This window comes from Egretta garzetta, unplaced genomic scaffold, assembly GCF_000687185.1.
Source record: "Egretta garzetta isolate BGI_Z169 unplaced genomic scaffold, ASM68718v1 scaffold94, whole genome shotgun sequence".
NCBI lineage: Eukaryota > Metazoa > Chordata > Aves > Pelecaniformes > Ardeidae > Egretta > Egretta garzetta.
In genome coordinates, this window is record NW_009259683.1 from 6,767,495 (window position 1) to 6,784,021 (window position 16,527).

Below are 16,527 nucleotides of genomic sequence, written 5' to 3' on the forward strand. Positions count from 1 at the left end.
GAAATCTCACACTGTACAGCAGAGATCCGGTAGCAGAAAGGAATAAGCTTCCTCTGAAGATGTATGGAAGCATGGATATGATAAACTTGACATATTTCTAAGACTCCCTTTCAAGAGTGTCCTATGTTGATGACTTTGACTTAGTGTTTGTTGTTGCTCATTCCAATTTGTTTTCTGTTCAAGAGGAACAAAAAATCAGACTCACGGGTTGAAAGCTATCAAACATAAGTCTGTTTTGCTCTCATCAGCCTGGCAAGGGAAGAAAAGTGAACAGATTTAAAGTGGATAAAACACCACAAAATTAGCATCTCTGCCTCTGCTTCTCCCTCATTAAGATAGTATCCTTGACCTACACGCAGTCTAAGAAAAGCAAATACAGAATGGGGAAAAGGACAATATTTTTGTTTTGGGGGGAGGAAGAAGACAATAGAAGGAAGAAAACACTTTGTAGCAAACAATGAAAATTGGAAGATGCTATTAGAGGGAAGCTGAGTAAATTTTTTTTTTGCACTTATATGATGTTGTGGGTATAACTCAATGCTGTCCGCTTGAACACTTGACAGGGAAGTGATACATGTCTGTATGGTGAATTCAGACCACACATATGTAAAGCCAGGAACAACTTCCTCCCCTTCATAATCACTTGGAACTTACTGTCTTTCCTTCCCTCAAGACTATTTCCAGCAAAAATTTACTGTCAAAATCAGAAGCATATGTGGGACAAAGCAGGTGTGTAAACAGCAGGGCTCTCCACATCCTGGTATTGATTCAGATCACTAAAATGGGCAGTAAGTCTTCAGTATTGTTCCAAATTTAGTAACCCAATTTTTTTTTTAGAGATATTTTCATTGCAGGCAGGGTTGTATTCTCGTCCTACAAGTCTACTCTAACTGACACCTGTCTGTCAGATGCACCCAGCATGAGTAAATAACATGTAACAAATGTGAGTTTGCAGTAGAGACTTTTTATTCTGGTCATTGCCATTATAAGCCTATAGGACACAAATTGTTTCTGTACCCGTCTGAATTTAAATCTTATTTCTGTCACTGGAAGGCAAAAGCAACTGTTAGTATACCAAGCTGATGGGAAAATCAGGTGGTTTTGGAAGTGGCAAGAGTAAGAATTGATGTTGAGAGAGGCTAGGTTGGAGACAGGGGTGAAGGAAAGGAGCTTGAAAAGAAAAGATGCACAAAATTAATTTATAACTTATTAAATCAGCTTGCAAAACCTGGTAACTTGAAAAATCCCTGCCATCTTTTGCTTTTTTCCTCCATTTATGTGTCTCTTCCCTCACATTGAACAAAAATAGTTTTAATTTGATAGATAAGGAACAAGATTTGAAGCATTTATAATAAATGATTTGCTGAACCAGTAAAAAAATCTGGTGGTGGTGGTGTTTTATACTGCACTTTAAATACTCTTCACCCCTTTTTATACAATAAAGCCACGTTCAAATTAGTTGAGAGAACTTTATATCCCAAATATTTTTGTTAAATATTCCAGGCAATAGCACAAAACACAGATCTTAAAGACCGGTTACGCAGAATACATGCCGAATCTATGATCCTTGATTCAGCATCTAATGCAAAATCAAGTCCAGATTTGGTGAAGGTGGGTATGGATTTCCTCTTTCAGTGATGTCTGTTCCTCAAGCCCCTACACCTAGACAGTGCTGCATAGCTGCATCTTGTCCTGTTTTTCGTGTGGTGTATTGTGTTAGTAAAACGAGTCCGCTTTCATGGTTATGAGTCTTTTCTGATGATGCCTTGAGTGATATTTGATTTCAAAGACTTGTGAGCAGTTTTCCTGGGCACACTTCCATTGCTTTTTGCTACTGGTTCCTGGTGTTCTGCCTCGCCTCCTCCCCACTTCCCATTCAGCATGAGCAGAACTGCCACCTTGTTACCCTCATGTCTCAATATTGTTAGGCCAGAATGCTGGCTACCAGTGTGGCTCATGTAAGGTTTAAAACAACTATCAGACATTTCCATGAAAGGATCAAAGAAATGAGGCATACAAGAGCCCTTTCAGCCATTTAGTTTTCTTTATGTCAAGCCAGAGAGTCTTCTACATATCCAGTTAGCCAGTTTGAGACGTACTGATGTTCAGACAGTTTTTTGGCTTGCTGCAGAATGCATGTGCATATGGTGTATTTATAGGTCATAGGATCTAGGTGTTAACGGTGCTAGTGAGGGAAGCAAGACCTGTGTTATTTCTGATGGATTTGCCTAAATGTTAACTCATGCAGAAACTTCTGCTCTGCCTGTAGTATAAATCTTTCATTAGGACTTGAGTGCATATAATGCTGGGGGTTTTATATAACTTATTATTTCCTTTTATTTTTAAAGACAGTTTAGTTATTCTGTCCACTTCTGGTTTAGTTCAGTTTTAGTAGAGCTGTGTTTTGGTTCTGTTTTGTTTTGTTTTGTTTTGTTTTTCTTTAAGGTAGTTGATCATTCTAATGCCTTTTGCTTTTAATCCCATGAGAATTTGAACGGCACTTTAACTGCTATCCAGACAAGCATTAATGCATTGGGTTTTTAATTTCAGGAGTTCTTTATTTTCTTACTTAGTGGCAGTCCTTGCAATGACAATGGATTATTTCTGAAACTTGTTCTATGCACTATATATACACACACACAACAAAAATAGCTTTCTAAAGGTCCTTAAGAGGTTTCATTCACAAATTCCATCTGCCATGGTTTGGGATGGAACTTAAGGATGAAATCACTTACAGTAGAGAAGTTTCACTTCAGATTTGTCTGAGCACTATGATACAGTAGGGCTGCTGTGAGGAAGACAGGGCCACTGCACAACACTTGGCTCTAAATGATACATCAGGTGCTACGCTAGACCTGTGAAAACTGAAGCAGTATAAACTGGTATCTCAAGCCTTTGCGTAAGGTAAAAATTTAGTTTGTCTGTTGAGTAGTTTATGGTGTAGTTTATCATGTCAGAGTGGGAACATGAAAGAAGACAAACTGAAACTCTCATATGATAGATATAAAAACCTGCTGTTCTTTTGTGAGCCTTTCCTGCTCACTTTCCTTCTCAGTTTCAAAATAGTATTGGAAACATTCCCAGTAGCAATGCTCACATGTGTAAGATTTTTTTTTTTTTTTTTTTTTAACTTGTAACTGCTTTCCCACGGAAGAGACAGTGTTGAGGTTTCCTCTTTTCTTGCTGCTGTATCAGAAGTTTGGTTGGGTTTTTTGTTTTTTGTTTTTTTTTGGTTTTTTTTTTTTTTTTTTAAGAGTCGTCTGTGTGATAACAGTTTGGTTTTTTACCATGTCACCATTATCAGCACGAACTGAATAACATTCCATACTATAGCAAAATCTGCCAGCAGAAAAGCTCTGAAAGAAGATTTGTCAGTTTGATTATAGGCTTGTCAGATTGTTCATGATGTTGCTGTGAAAGTAAAACACTACAATTCCTGCAAAATTATAATAGGGCAGTCGTGGTTACAAGTTAGTAAAGGATCTCATGCAGAAAAGCTCAAGAGCAGCTGATACACTCGCTCCTTTGGGCCAGCTAGCCCTTTTTCTTAGCATTGGTGGAGTTATCAGGGAAGACAATAGTGCGCAATGTTCTCCAACTTTTTTACGGCATCTAGAAAATAAACCAAGTCTCATTGGTTGCCCCATCTTTGCTAGGCCACCTTTTGGAACTCTGCTTATGCCAATGATCTGTAGAGCTTCCACGGGAGGAGTTGCTGAGATCTCCATGGCAGTCAAACACGCCTGCAGTAGCAAAAGCAATGTCACTTACATGTTGGTTTTGGTTAACACGGAGCTATCTCAGGTGTGGATATGAAGGAAAGCTTTCCAAAGCATGGCATAGAAACTGATCTAGTGAAGAAAGAGAGTTAGGAAAGCATTGCTAATATATAGAAAGCAGCTTTGCCCCCTTGAATTTTGTATGCCACTGCACCACAGGCTTTGCATTAAGCAAGGCTTGGGAGGAAAAGACTAATTCATTTGCTAAGATCAGAAGGGGATGTGAATCTAGGATGTAATAGAAAGAGATTTTTGTTCTTTTGTTCTTCTGAGGGCTTTTTGATGATACACTTGTGTATATCTGGATAATTCACTCAAATATCAAAGCTTTTTTACTTTTTTTGGGGGGGGGAGGGAGGTGGAAATACATGCAGCACCATAACTGATTTACTGAATATGCATTGCTTTTTTTTTCCTTCTTTTTTTTCTTCTTCTCTTTGGTCTGTTTTACTTTGGTTTTACATCCCTCTTTGAAACACATGCTACCTTTCACTAAACTTGAGAGGAGCATGTGTAATCTTCTCCCAGTGTTTCACAGCCCTCTAAGTTATGTGACTGTGGAATTGCATGCATGAATGCTATTTGCGGTACTTTTCTCAAAACTTCTTATTTCTTTTAAACAGGAAAATTCAAGAGAAGAAAGCAGAGGTCTGGTTCACCAGGTCTCCAATGAAAGCAGACTGTCTGTAGCTGACTCTCTCACAGAATTTTTTGATGCACAGGAAGTCCTGCTGTCTGCTAGCTCTTCAGAAAATGAGGTCTGAGCATTAAGATTGACATCATTCTGATGTAGTTTCTTATGTGCTGTTTCACATGCAGTCTTTCTGAGTGCTAACTGCACATCAGATGACTGCCAGAAAATGAAAATTTTCAAAACATTTAGAAATTAATATGCTGCGTATATTTATTTGCTGTCATTGTCTCTTCACAGTAAAATGTAACAATTATTATGGAGGAGTCTTACATGCACATTGAGGCAAATGGCAGTGAGGTAGCTAGTATGCAGATACTGCATCTATTGTACTGTCTGCCTTGAGCCATTGTACAGGTGCTTAAGAAATTGTATCATAGAAATACATATACATACCTGACCTTGTGGTACCTGTAGGGTACCCTTGGGGCTAATGTCATGCATATTGAAACTTAATTAGCTCATTTTGTCACCTCTCTCAGACTCCATAAAAACCTTGGCTTTTGATATGAGGAAAGCCTTCTAAGCTGTGGGGCCAAGAAGATGAAGCATGTTTCCACTAAAAGAATAATTGAATTTTCAATGATGGTGATCTCTCCCTAATTCAACTGTGTCTTGGGACTTCTTAGTACTTTCCTGTAATATTGAAACACGGCTTAAACAGTTCAAATCTATTAAAACAGTAATTGCAGCAGAAAGTAACAATTTTCATGTGAATATGGGGTTATTTTAATGAGTGATGTATCTTGCTTATTTCCCCACCCCACACTCAGGTATCAGATGATGACTCGTATGTAAGTGATATCAGTGATAATGTCTCAGAAGATAACCTAAGCAATGACATAGAGAATGAAAGACAAACTTTAGGTAAGTTCAGTGTTTTATGATACCATTTTGAGAATTGTCTTTGTTTCTTTTTGTTTGGGATATTTTTTTTCATCTCTTACTAGAAATAATTTGATATTACAGGTTTTGAGATGTAAACAGCCTGTGGTTTTTTTCTCTTACAGCCTCAGATTGGCTTTGAACAGCACATTCTGGCTAATCTGATTAACCGTTGATTAAGCAAGATGGTCATTCTGTATCAGCAAAGAAACACCTATTTTCTTGGCTTCTTTGGTGCAGCTCCCATTACTTTTCAGTTCCTTTCACAGCCATAGGATTTTTTGAAGTAGCAGGGCTTAGCTGCTTTCCGTTTTTCAAAAAGTAATTTTCTTCTTGTCACTGTTTTTTTCAGTCATGCAATTTAACAACCGCATTCAGAGTTCTGTTGTTTTTAGCAGAAGTCAGTGTTTAAAGGAACATGAGAATAATTGCACACTGGCAGGCCTGGTTTATGACCATAAGGATTTCTTTTTTGCATGTTTTAATCATGATAGTCTTGTTAGTACATATGCTTATTTAACTGTCTTGCTAATTAGAGACAGAATCAAAAAAAAAAGAGGGAGAAGAATTGGTCATAAATAATTGGCTTTGTGCCTTCAGCTCCTTTCAGTTAACCACAGTGTTCTTCCCACTCTATCAATATATTTTTTTCTTCAAAAATGCTGAACAGTGGTTTCTTACTAGCAGCTGTTTCCTGATCATCTCCAAGGACCAGTAGATCCTTGTGAACTTGGGCAGTTTGATGTGCCTGAAGATCTATTGTATTCTGTAACTGTTTGAAAAAGGAGATTTCTTTTTTTTTTAAAGAAAGAATACAGTTTGATTTATCTCATGATCTGGACCTTAGAAAACTGTACTAGTGTGGCTATTTCATCTTCTTGTAACAAAGGCTATCACTGAAGCTTTTCCATATTAGCAGCACCTCCACATGCTTTTGGTACCTGCTCTTTCTGTGCTTTGGGCAGCCTGCCACTCCCATTAACAGTAAACGGGATGTCTTTTTCCTACAGGGCTTTAGCTGATCCATAAATTCTGGGATTATGATAAAAGCCTCTGGCCACTGTAATGTAGAAGGTCAGACTAGGTGATGATAGTGGTCCAGTCTGGCCTTAAAAGTCATTGAGTCTAGCTGGAGGTCAGATGTCTTAATCTCCTTCAGTATTGTTGCTGGCCATTTGTCACAGCTTTTGCAGGCCAGAACTGTGTGGGCTTTTCTTTTCATGGGGGGTGGGCAGACTTCACTATATAGAAAATTTGGTATCTAAATATCTTAGTTGTTTCTCTATTCTGTTTTGTCACCAGTTTACCCCAATTAATGGGCTGGTCCAGAATATATAGTTCAGTCAATTATTATTCTGCTTTTAATCAGAAGCTGTCAAAGGACATAGCCAAATCCCATTGCAGAGAGCTTTTTTAAGCAAGTATAAATTTTTAGCATTTACCTCCTTTGTCTTCAGATATCCCCTCATTCCTGAGGTGTCTAAGGGAACATCCTTCTTTTTGGCTTCTTCTGACATTAAATAAATTCTTCCAAGAGGGAAGTATAGGAACCAACCTTTTAACTCTTAACAGTATAATTGTTTCAGGTAGATTTTTTGGTTCATAGTGCCCATGCCATTTTTATGCAAAAATAAATAGATAGGCAGTAGACTGCAAATAATTCACCCATCCTTGTTACGGTAACTTGGTCATATGAGATGCTAGGACTTCTAGTTTGTAAGTGGCAGGAAAGATGGAAACTTCTTCCTCAAAACTTTGAGGCTGCTGATTACACTTGAAAACCTCCATCTGAGGCATGGGCTAGCATACACGTCAGTGATGGAGAAGTTAGCCTGTGTGGTTATCTGTGCTTTGTCATCCTTGGAAGTACTGCTGATATCATGCTTATGTCAGTGGACCAGCAGAGGAAATACTGGTTGAAATAGTGCATTTAAGGGCAGTGATTCTTTGGGCATGTGTAGCACAGGAAAGATGTGCTGCCCAGTGCTGTTTTAATTCCTCCAAGACAAATCTGTGTGAGGAAAGCCAGATAGAGGACAGGGGCTGACAAACTGGGGATATACCTAAATGTCTCCCAATGGTAACTGATTCTAGGGCAGCAGCTTCATAGGTACTTCTAAGGACATGTAAAGATAAAATATGTTCTTCTAGTGGCAACCATATTCCTCTTGGACATGAAATTGATGTACAGCTAAACCACTTCAGACTAGTGCCTGTTGCAGAAGCTTGTAGCTCTATTTTGATCCTGCCACAAATCATTTTATGGCATACTTAGAACTATTTATCCTGTTCCGATTGCTTTGACATAGCAACACAGACCTCAGATATTCATGTCAAGGGCTTTTGACATGAGTCTTGTTTTTTTTTCATCTTCAGCAAACCCATAGCTCCACAGTTGCCTCGCCTTTTCCACCTTTAAAGCAGGCCATTTCTCCACCAATGTATGGGCGTATCTAAAAGCTAACATCACTAAAATTTTTTAAATGCTGAACACTGTGGTGAGCACTGTAAAAGACTCTTCATGTAAGTCTGTGCTGTAGTGAATTTCCCTGGTAGGAGTGTTCAAGAAATTAGGAAAAGATAGGTAGGAGTTGTTACTGTGCTTGGATCTGTAAGTTACGCCTTGCCTTCTGAGAAGTGTCAGCTTAATTGAAGCTCTGTCAAGGAGGGAGGTTTTATGTCCCTTAAACAGATAGGAATCCATCTCTGTTACAAATAAAATAGTTATAATATTTACTCTTTCAAATTCAGTGGAAAGCCTGAGCCTTTCTTACAGCCTCTAAGGGGAAGGAAGATCACTTTTTATGCATCTTTTGTACCTGCCATTTACCTCAGTTAACATACAGAAATTAAAATCTTGTTCTTAGTTTTATCACTTCTGTAACAGGCTATCTTCAAACCACAAGTGAAATACTTGAATGAATTGTGAGGGTAAGAAGGAAGTTTTGACAGAAAAAGGGTGGTCGCATTTTAATGTATGTTTGCAAAGGGGATGAAACTAAGTAGACAGTGAATTGACTTGTTCTGCCACTTCCTTCCTTTCCAGACTGTATTTCTGAAAGTGGAATTGGATGCAATTCTAAACGGAGAACATGTTTACCAGCTCCATGTCCTAATACAAGTAACATCAGCCTATGGAATATCCTGAGAAATAACATAGGAAAGGATCTGTCTAAAGTGGCCATGCCTGTTGAATTAAATGAGCCACTTAACACCCTTCAGCGTCTCTGTGAGGAGTTGGAGTACAGTGAGCTACTAGATAAAGCAGCACATACGCCTAACCCATTTGAACGGATGGTAAATATGTTATTCGAAATACTTAGTAACATTCAATGGAATTAGAATAGAGTGAAGATAAAAACAGTCTGCCAAAGAAATGAAGCTGGTTTGGTCTCTTTTTTTTTTTTTTGGCAGACTTCCCAAACCTGTGTCTGTACATACTTACATACCCACTATTTTTGTCTCTTCTGCATAATTTCTGTTGCTTTGTCAGGAAGTCTCTTTCCTCAAGTGTCTTGCTGTCCTGCAAGGTTAAACAAAGAAGTAGTTTAGTTCTTTTTTGCAGCTCTTACTCTGTAAGATTAAAAATTTACAGCAAAAAGGGAGGGTGGGCTGAGCCAATACACTTCCCTCTTGAGTATGAAAGCTACAATATATCTTTTTTTCAGTGTGTCTAATCTGTTAACACATTTGTGCATAGAGGAGGATGCATCTTCAGCCCTACACTACTGTGGTATCTTTATGTTAACTAAATGAGCTCCATTTTTTTATTAACTGGTTTTGTGAAGTTTGTGGGGTTGAGACTTCCCAAACCTGTGTCTGTACATACTTACATACCCACTATTTTTGTCTCTTCTGCATAATTTCTGTTGCTTTGTCAGGAAGTCTCTTTCCTCAAGTGTCTTGCTGTCCTGCAAGGTTAAACAAAGAAGTAGTTTAGTTCTTTTTTGCAGCTCTTACTCTGTAAGATTAAAAATTTACAGCAAAAAGGGAGGGTGGGCTGAGCCAATACACTTCCCTCTTGAGTATGAAAGCTACAATATATCTTTTTTTCAGTGTGTCTAATCTGTTAACACATTTGTGCATAGAGGAGGATGCATCTTCAGCCCTACACTACTGTGGTATCTTTATGTTAACTAAATGAGCTCCATTTTTTTATTAACTGGTTTTGTGAAGTTTGTGGGGTTGATCTAGAATGTTTGGGATCTCAAAAACAGGCAATATGAATGTATTTTGGGTACAATAATGGTGTCATCGTCTGCCAGTGCAGAACCCCGAATTCAGTGTTTGGCAAACAAACAAGAGAAAAACGCATTTCAGTTGTTCTTCTTCCAGGTGCACAAGAGCTGCTTAATATGTAAGCTCTTAAATAAAGGATTAAGAGCTCTCTAAATTCTCTTAAATGGAAGCTATAGATTGTCCCTTTAAGTGAATGAAGCCTTTTCAACTCAAGATATCTTATCTTAAAATGTGGTTCTTAATGAATATAAATAGTTGTGTTATGAATACTGTTTGAAAAGTTTACAGTTACTGGTTACAATTTGGTGTCTGCTCTCAGGACAGAGGGTATGGCTATTAACTGGGGTTTTCAGTGCCTACCTTTCTTTGTTGTCTTGAGAACATATGTTAAAAGGAAATGAGCAGTAGTTGTTCATATGGGAACTTCTCCCTTTTTCCCACACCCAAGGATCTGGAGTTTACCTCGGAATGGAGTATTTTTTTTGCCTTTGAGAAATTCCCGAGGCAAAATTAATGCTAGCTGTTGCATAGTAATTCCAATGGTTCATAAAGGAGCCATTCTGAAGTGGATTCAGTTTCTGAAACTGTGGAAGGAGGCCATCTACACTTTCACAAGATGAGAAAAAGGGAATGAAAAGGGAGAAAAATGGTACAAAAGAGACCTGAATTGAACACCCCCAAATTCTAATTCCTCATGTTTAGGAGGAATTATGCTTGAGTTGACTGCAAAAATTTGAAAGGGTTACCTATGTCTCAGTCATAATCAAGAACAGTTTCATGGTTAGGTAATAGCAAACAGCAGCTAAAAGGCAGTTCAGACTGCGTTAGAAATAGCATCTGATTCTAATCTCTTCTGATACTTCCTGTGCCATGTTTAGGAAAAGAATAGTTGGTGGCTCCACAGAATCACAGACCATAACTATAAAAACCAATTATAATACAAAATCTAACAGTGATTTTTAAGGTTACTGCTTTGAACTGTGTTGTGGAATGCTAAGCTGTTTCAAACAGTTTTCAGAAATGCTGTTTTCAGTTGATAAAATTTACAGTGTTTGACCCTAATGATTCCATCTCTGCACCATTGAATGACTCTCTGAAAACTGAATAATTCTCTAATGTGTGAGCTAGTGCTTAATTTGCAGGAGGCATGCATGTTCGTAGTCTGAAAATTATGGGAAAAATACAGACTCTGGTATCAGGATAAGACCTTATTTTTTTTTCCTTCTGTTAAATGAGTATAGCAAAAATTGTGCATGGCTGTGGTAAATTAATTAATCAAAATTCCACATATGTTATTCCCAGGTGTATATAGCTGCATTTGCAGTCTCTGCGTATGCATCCAGTTACTACCGAGCTGGCAGTAAGCCATTTAATCCTGTGCTTGGAGAAACCTATGAATGTATTCGTGAAGATAAGGGTTTCCAGTTCTTTGCAGAACAGGTATTGTATGCTGCAACCCTTAGATTTGCTACTTGATACACTGCTTAATTCTAAATGCGTGTCTTGAATCCTCTGGAATTAATAGCAAAATACAAAATACATAACCTGAGCCCAGCAAAACTCAAGGGACGTTGCAGAATTATAAATGAAAGAAATTGTTTTTTGAGGAAAGTCTGCTAACGCTGGCATGGATCATGACAACCAACAGCTGATGCTCGAGAAGCAAAGGCTGGCAGGGTGCCTACTCCAGTAACTAGATAACTTGGTTAAGTAGAGTGCAATTCCCCATGCTGAAATCTGATCACGACTGCAACAAGCGTTCATATTCCTGTCGTTTTCTTTTGTGTGTGATCATTAAAAATAATGTATCTTCAGCTGTTTAATGTCTTCTTTTATAACAAATATATCCCTTGTGTGAGTCAGTCAACCACTAGTATTTTTTCTATGGCACGATGAGTATTTCTGCTTCCTGTCCAAATACTTTGTGGGCTAAGATTTTCAAATGTGGTACCACAGCTTAGTAGGTGAAGGTTGTATACAACACATCAAGGTTTGAGTGTTTATGAAAATAATTCCCCGATAAGAGAATAATTATTAAGTATGGGTGAAAAATACTAAATTTAAACCAGCCAAGTTACCAAAATTGCTAAGCTTGAGACATATGTTAAAAAGAGATAAAACTTAAATAATCTGGTGCCTAGCAGAATAAGAACGATTGAAAGCTGTCTCATTCTGACTAGACGTAACAGAAGTGCAGTGGCAAAGGCTATACAACCCAGAAATTCAGTCAGAGAAAGCCTTCTAAGAGGCTTCCTTTAGGAAACAAGAAGTGGTTTTGATTGTCTCTGAAGATGCATCATTTTATACATTATGTTTTAGAACTGAGAAAAAGGAGTGCCATGTGATCTTTCCGAAGTCTTGGGGAAGTGTCACAGGCAAGAGTAAAAATAAGGAGGGGGGGGACAAAAAAAGCAAAACTGTCAAAGCAATAATCAAATTTCATAGAATCGTTTAGGTTAGAAAAGTCCTTTAAGATCATCAAGTCCAACCGTTAACCTAGCACTGCCATCCCACCACTAAACCATGTCCCTAAGCAAAGGGGACTTTGAATTACTTGAATTTAAAGTTCAAGTAATGTATCTAGTTCTTTGTTGTGGTACTTCAGTTCTAAGATGATGTGTATAGAGCACTGCAGTTACCAGTGTAACATCAAATTGGAGTAACAAAGTGGTGAATAAAGGTTGGTACTGAGCTTAATGTTAGATTGAATTAAAGGAAGAGATTCTCCCCTGAATATTGGATAACTCGGTACAAAGACTACTTTTTCTAAAGAGGAATTTTAATACATGAGGGGGCTTGGGCTGTTAACAACTATTTTTCTAATACGTGCAATAAGAGACGTGAGTTTATAGAGTGCTAAAGTTACTGTAGTAGCATGGTGGAGGAATATTAGGAAGGGAGGGCAGTATAGGAGGAAAGAAATTTCATGTAGCATGCAAGCATTAAATATTTCTCTTTGCATCCGGAGCTGTTGCTTATTGCTTGTTTGTGCAAGCATTTTGAAGCTTACTCTGGATAACTTGTTCTTGCAGATAGTATGTAATCCATGGAATAGATAGGCAAAATTATAAAATAACAGAGATCCTGTTCTATTACTAGAGAGAGTTTAGGATAACTCCACTTAGCACCATGACCTTACTCTGGAATTATAACAGTTTAAGTGAGAGCTAAGTTTAACCTATGAATTATAGTGACATCTGGGGTTAATCTGGGTGCAGTATGTGAGAGAGTGCTGCTCTTGGTGGATTAGGGCATAGCTGAGAGTAATTAATACCTTTTTATGGTTTTTTTTTTAAACAAGTAGAGGATGTTCAGTAAATAACTGGATGCCTGTGGAAAAAAATGCTTGATAACAGATTTGCAAAATGAGTAACAAAGAAGAAAGTAAAACTGCATTTGAGCCATGTAGTAGGTGGTTAAGGAATTAAATTCATAGTGGGAAATAGGAATTTGACTCAAAAATAAAATTGTCTTTGTCAAAAGAACTGTAGGCATTACACATCAAGGTGTTGATTCTGGTCAGTTTAGTTGAGTTCATCCAGAAGGGAGAATTTACAGCCGAGGAGGAGTGGCTGCTTTCACTTTGTGCAGTTACTTTACTATTTCCTTTCAATAGTCTGAATTGTGTATTTATTTATTTACTCGCAGTCCTTGCTTTCCTATTTTGGTGGTTGCCCTAATTTCACGTATGTGCTATTACCCAAAGCTGATAAAATGCAGTGTGTGCGGTTAGGAGTTTTGCACTAGAAACACCTGGGGTGCCACTACTGCAGCAGTAGAGGTTGCTAGATGGAATTTCATGGCTCGATTTCTCCACTGGTGGCTCCCTCAGAGATGCTGATCGCTGTCTCCTCCCTCATAGTCAAGCATTTGTGGGTATTTACTGTACAGGAGAATTTGGCCTTTTGGGTTTTTTATTTTTGTCTGTGTGCTCAAAGTGCGGCATCTGTTAACATATGAAGAGGTTGTAAGGGTAAATGCAGTTATTACCTTAGAGAAAATGTACAAAATACATAGCTAGATTTTCACTCAATGAACAAAATTCACAGGCCTTTTAAAATAAGTGCTTTCCATTTCTTGCAAGGCTTCTTAAGTCTCAGTACTTTATTAATCTCACTAACTCCCCCTTCAGGACACAACTGTACAAGGCAAGTAAATGCTCAAATTGTAAATGCCATATATAAAGGAAAAAATGAAGGGGAAAAAAAAAAAAAAAAATACCCCAAACCAAAATGACTGTTCAAGTGTTAATATGTCCATCTTTTTTTTCCCCTTTCATGTCTTGCTATTAGGTCAGTCACCATCCACCTATTTCTGCATGCCATGCTGAATCTGTGAATTTTGCTTTTTGGCAAGGTAACTCTTCAGTCTATCATTTACAGTGTTCATAATATTTTCATTGTATGTCTAACATGAAGTATCCAGAAACTGGGAAAAGGTGAAATTCCCTGCTTAAATTGTATTAGAGTGGTTTTAAGAAATGCTAGCCTATACTTACTTGCATGCTTATTACTTGGATGTTCTGCCATTATAAAAATATTCAAGTTTTTTTTAACAAAAAATTAATTGATTATTCTTTTCATGTACAAGTATCTGCATTTCTTTAAAATCAGGTTTGTTTTGGGGAGGTTCTTTAGTAAAGAAGAGTTGTACCTCAAGCTATAAAACAAAGTAGAAAACAGCAGGAAAAACTACCAGTTAAATCCTGAGCCTTGGCAGATCTCGTAAACCTGTTCTGAAAAAAATTGCCAAAAATGAGCATAACAGCAAGGATAAATAGATTTACCGTGTCTTTCTCTGCTGGCTTTATTACAGTACATAAGATTTGTGCTATTTGACTACTAACATTGTGTTTTAAAAAAACTGTTTTGGAGCTTTGTTTGCTGTGTAATGCTGGCGAGGTTGTCAGCTCGTCACAGTACCTGTGTGGTTAGATATTTTTGGAGTGTACACAGAACATAACTGTGCCTTTTAACTCAGTTAAAAACCTTCACCCAGAGATTTGTCAATTCACAATGTAGCCATATTATAACCTTTAATTCTGTTATGATTGACTCTGCTGACTTGATTATAGTTATTACGGATGGACCCATACTGAACAGAAAATGGAACTCTGTCATTAGTCTGAGTTTCATTATTCAATACAGTTCTTTGCTTTGTAAACAGATACAGGGACAAGAATCCTTTTGTTCTTAGCAAAAAAGCAGAGATGACCAAAAATTTATTCAATAACTGAATACTGTGTAAATAAGACTAGGTAGCAGCCTGTCTTCATAAAAACTGATGAGACTGATTTTTTTTAACAGATCTTGACAATGGTTATCACTCAATTGTTTTAACACTTGCATTTAGAGAACAAAGCTCTTCTGTAAACGTGAGAGATGAGAATCTGATTGATGAGAAAGAGTCTGAGATTTGGTCTTGATGAGTACAGGAGACTCAGTCGGGGGTACTTGCAGTGTTTTGTAGTTTGGTTTTGTTTTGAAACGTGGCTAGCTGAGCTCATTGGAGATCTAGACAATTATTTTTTTCCAATGTAAAGGCAGTTTGTAAATGCTGTGGTCTCTTGTTATGGGGCTATACTAACTTATGTGGAAACATTAACATCAAGTTAATCATAAATGTGGCTTGTCAACGAGGTAAGTTCTTTCTGTGTGCAAAGATCTTCTCACTTGCCATATTATCTCCTCAGCCAAAAAGGAGACAGTCCTCAGCAACGTTGGCAGAGTAGTGCTGTCATCCCACCAGACACTGACCTTAGTTCATCTGTTTCAACATCAAGAAATCTCTTGATCATCACATCATTAGTGAGCCGGAAGACTGGGTTCTGACAGGGACAGTCATTTTGGAAATCATTTTCCTTGACTTATGAAGCTGACTGCTTTTGCAAAGGAGTGTGGACACGTGAACAATGGAAATGCAGAATAGAAAGTTCCAGCTATCACAGCATCTGTGCCTGAATTAGTCTGAGCATAGCTTTGAAATAACACTTGGCTTTTCTTTGTTGTCCTAAAACTTTTGCATGATCAAGTTACACACTGGTTTCCAAGATGTTTCGGATGTACTGATCTCTGTGGGACAGCTGTGCCATTTATGAGAACATAGAACTTAACGCACTCTGATAACACATTTTAACTATTAAACTCAGCAGGCTGTGTCTTTGCCCTTTCTCTTCCATCCCACTGCAGAAGAGAGAAAGCTAGTGCAGAAGTCGGCTCAACACCATCATAGTCAAGGCAGTTTTGGACCTCTTTATGTGGTATAGGAATCACAACAAAATTGCTGTCACTAATGATGCTGGCCCAGCATCAAACTTCAAAATTAAAAAAAACAAAAAAAAAAAAAAAAAAAGGTCCTTTTCTCAAGCAATAAGAAAAGGGTTACTTTTTTTTATGAGGAATTCTGCCCCATGTCCCATTCCAGCCTTTGCAGTGGTGGGTGGCTTGGTGTGGCTCAGTCCTATCACTTGAACATATATACTCAGGAGATATGTCGTCATCTAACTACGGTTTGAGCATCTATCTCACAGCCAGCATAACAGCTTCCCCCCACAACTGCACAGGAAACAGCGTTTTGGTTTTCCTTGTGTTAGTACTAGCATCTTTTTGAGACTAGAGGTGATATTCTTCCCTCTTTTTCCGACTGGGCAGGGAATGGAGTTCCTAGTGTCTAATACAGCAAGGATACTATTCCCCTGAGCTCTGAAGTTACTACGCAAGTTACTGCCTGATTATCTAGCCTAATTTAACTCTGTAGCCCTTCTGCTGTTCTTCTCTGTCCATGTTTCTTTCTCTTCCAGGTGTTTTTGCTCAATAAATTTGGCTAAACTTGCATTGAGATTTCTCATCTTTTTTTGGAGAAATGATATGAGACTTGGACACATCCTTCTGTGATTCAGACAAGATTTCATAAGGACAGTTAAGCTTACAGAGG

At 37.9% G+C, this 16,527-nt stretch overlaps 1 protein-coding gene across 1 annotated transcript in view; it reads left to right on the forward strand.

Annotated features, from left to right (window-relative positions):
• Positions 1 to 16,527, forward strand: part of OSBPL3 (oxysterol binding protein like 3) — a 67,201-nt gene that overhangs the window by 43,340 nt on the left and 7,334 nt on the right. Inside the window, exons 12-16 of the mRNA XM_009638664.2 lie at positions 4,403 to 4,537; positions 5,244 to 5,337; positions 8,402 to 8,652; positions 10,897 to 11,034; positions 13,887 to 13,950. Coding sequence (XP_009636959.1) covers positions 4,403 to 4,537; positions 5,244 to 5,337; positions 8,402 to 8,652; positions 10,897 to 11,034; positions 13,887 to 13,950 — 682 coding nt within the window. The remainder of the gene's footprint in view (positions 1 to 4,402; positions 4,538 to 5,243; positions 5,338 to 8,401; positions 8,653 to 10,896; positions 11,035 to 13,886; positions 13,951 to 16,527) is intronic.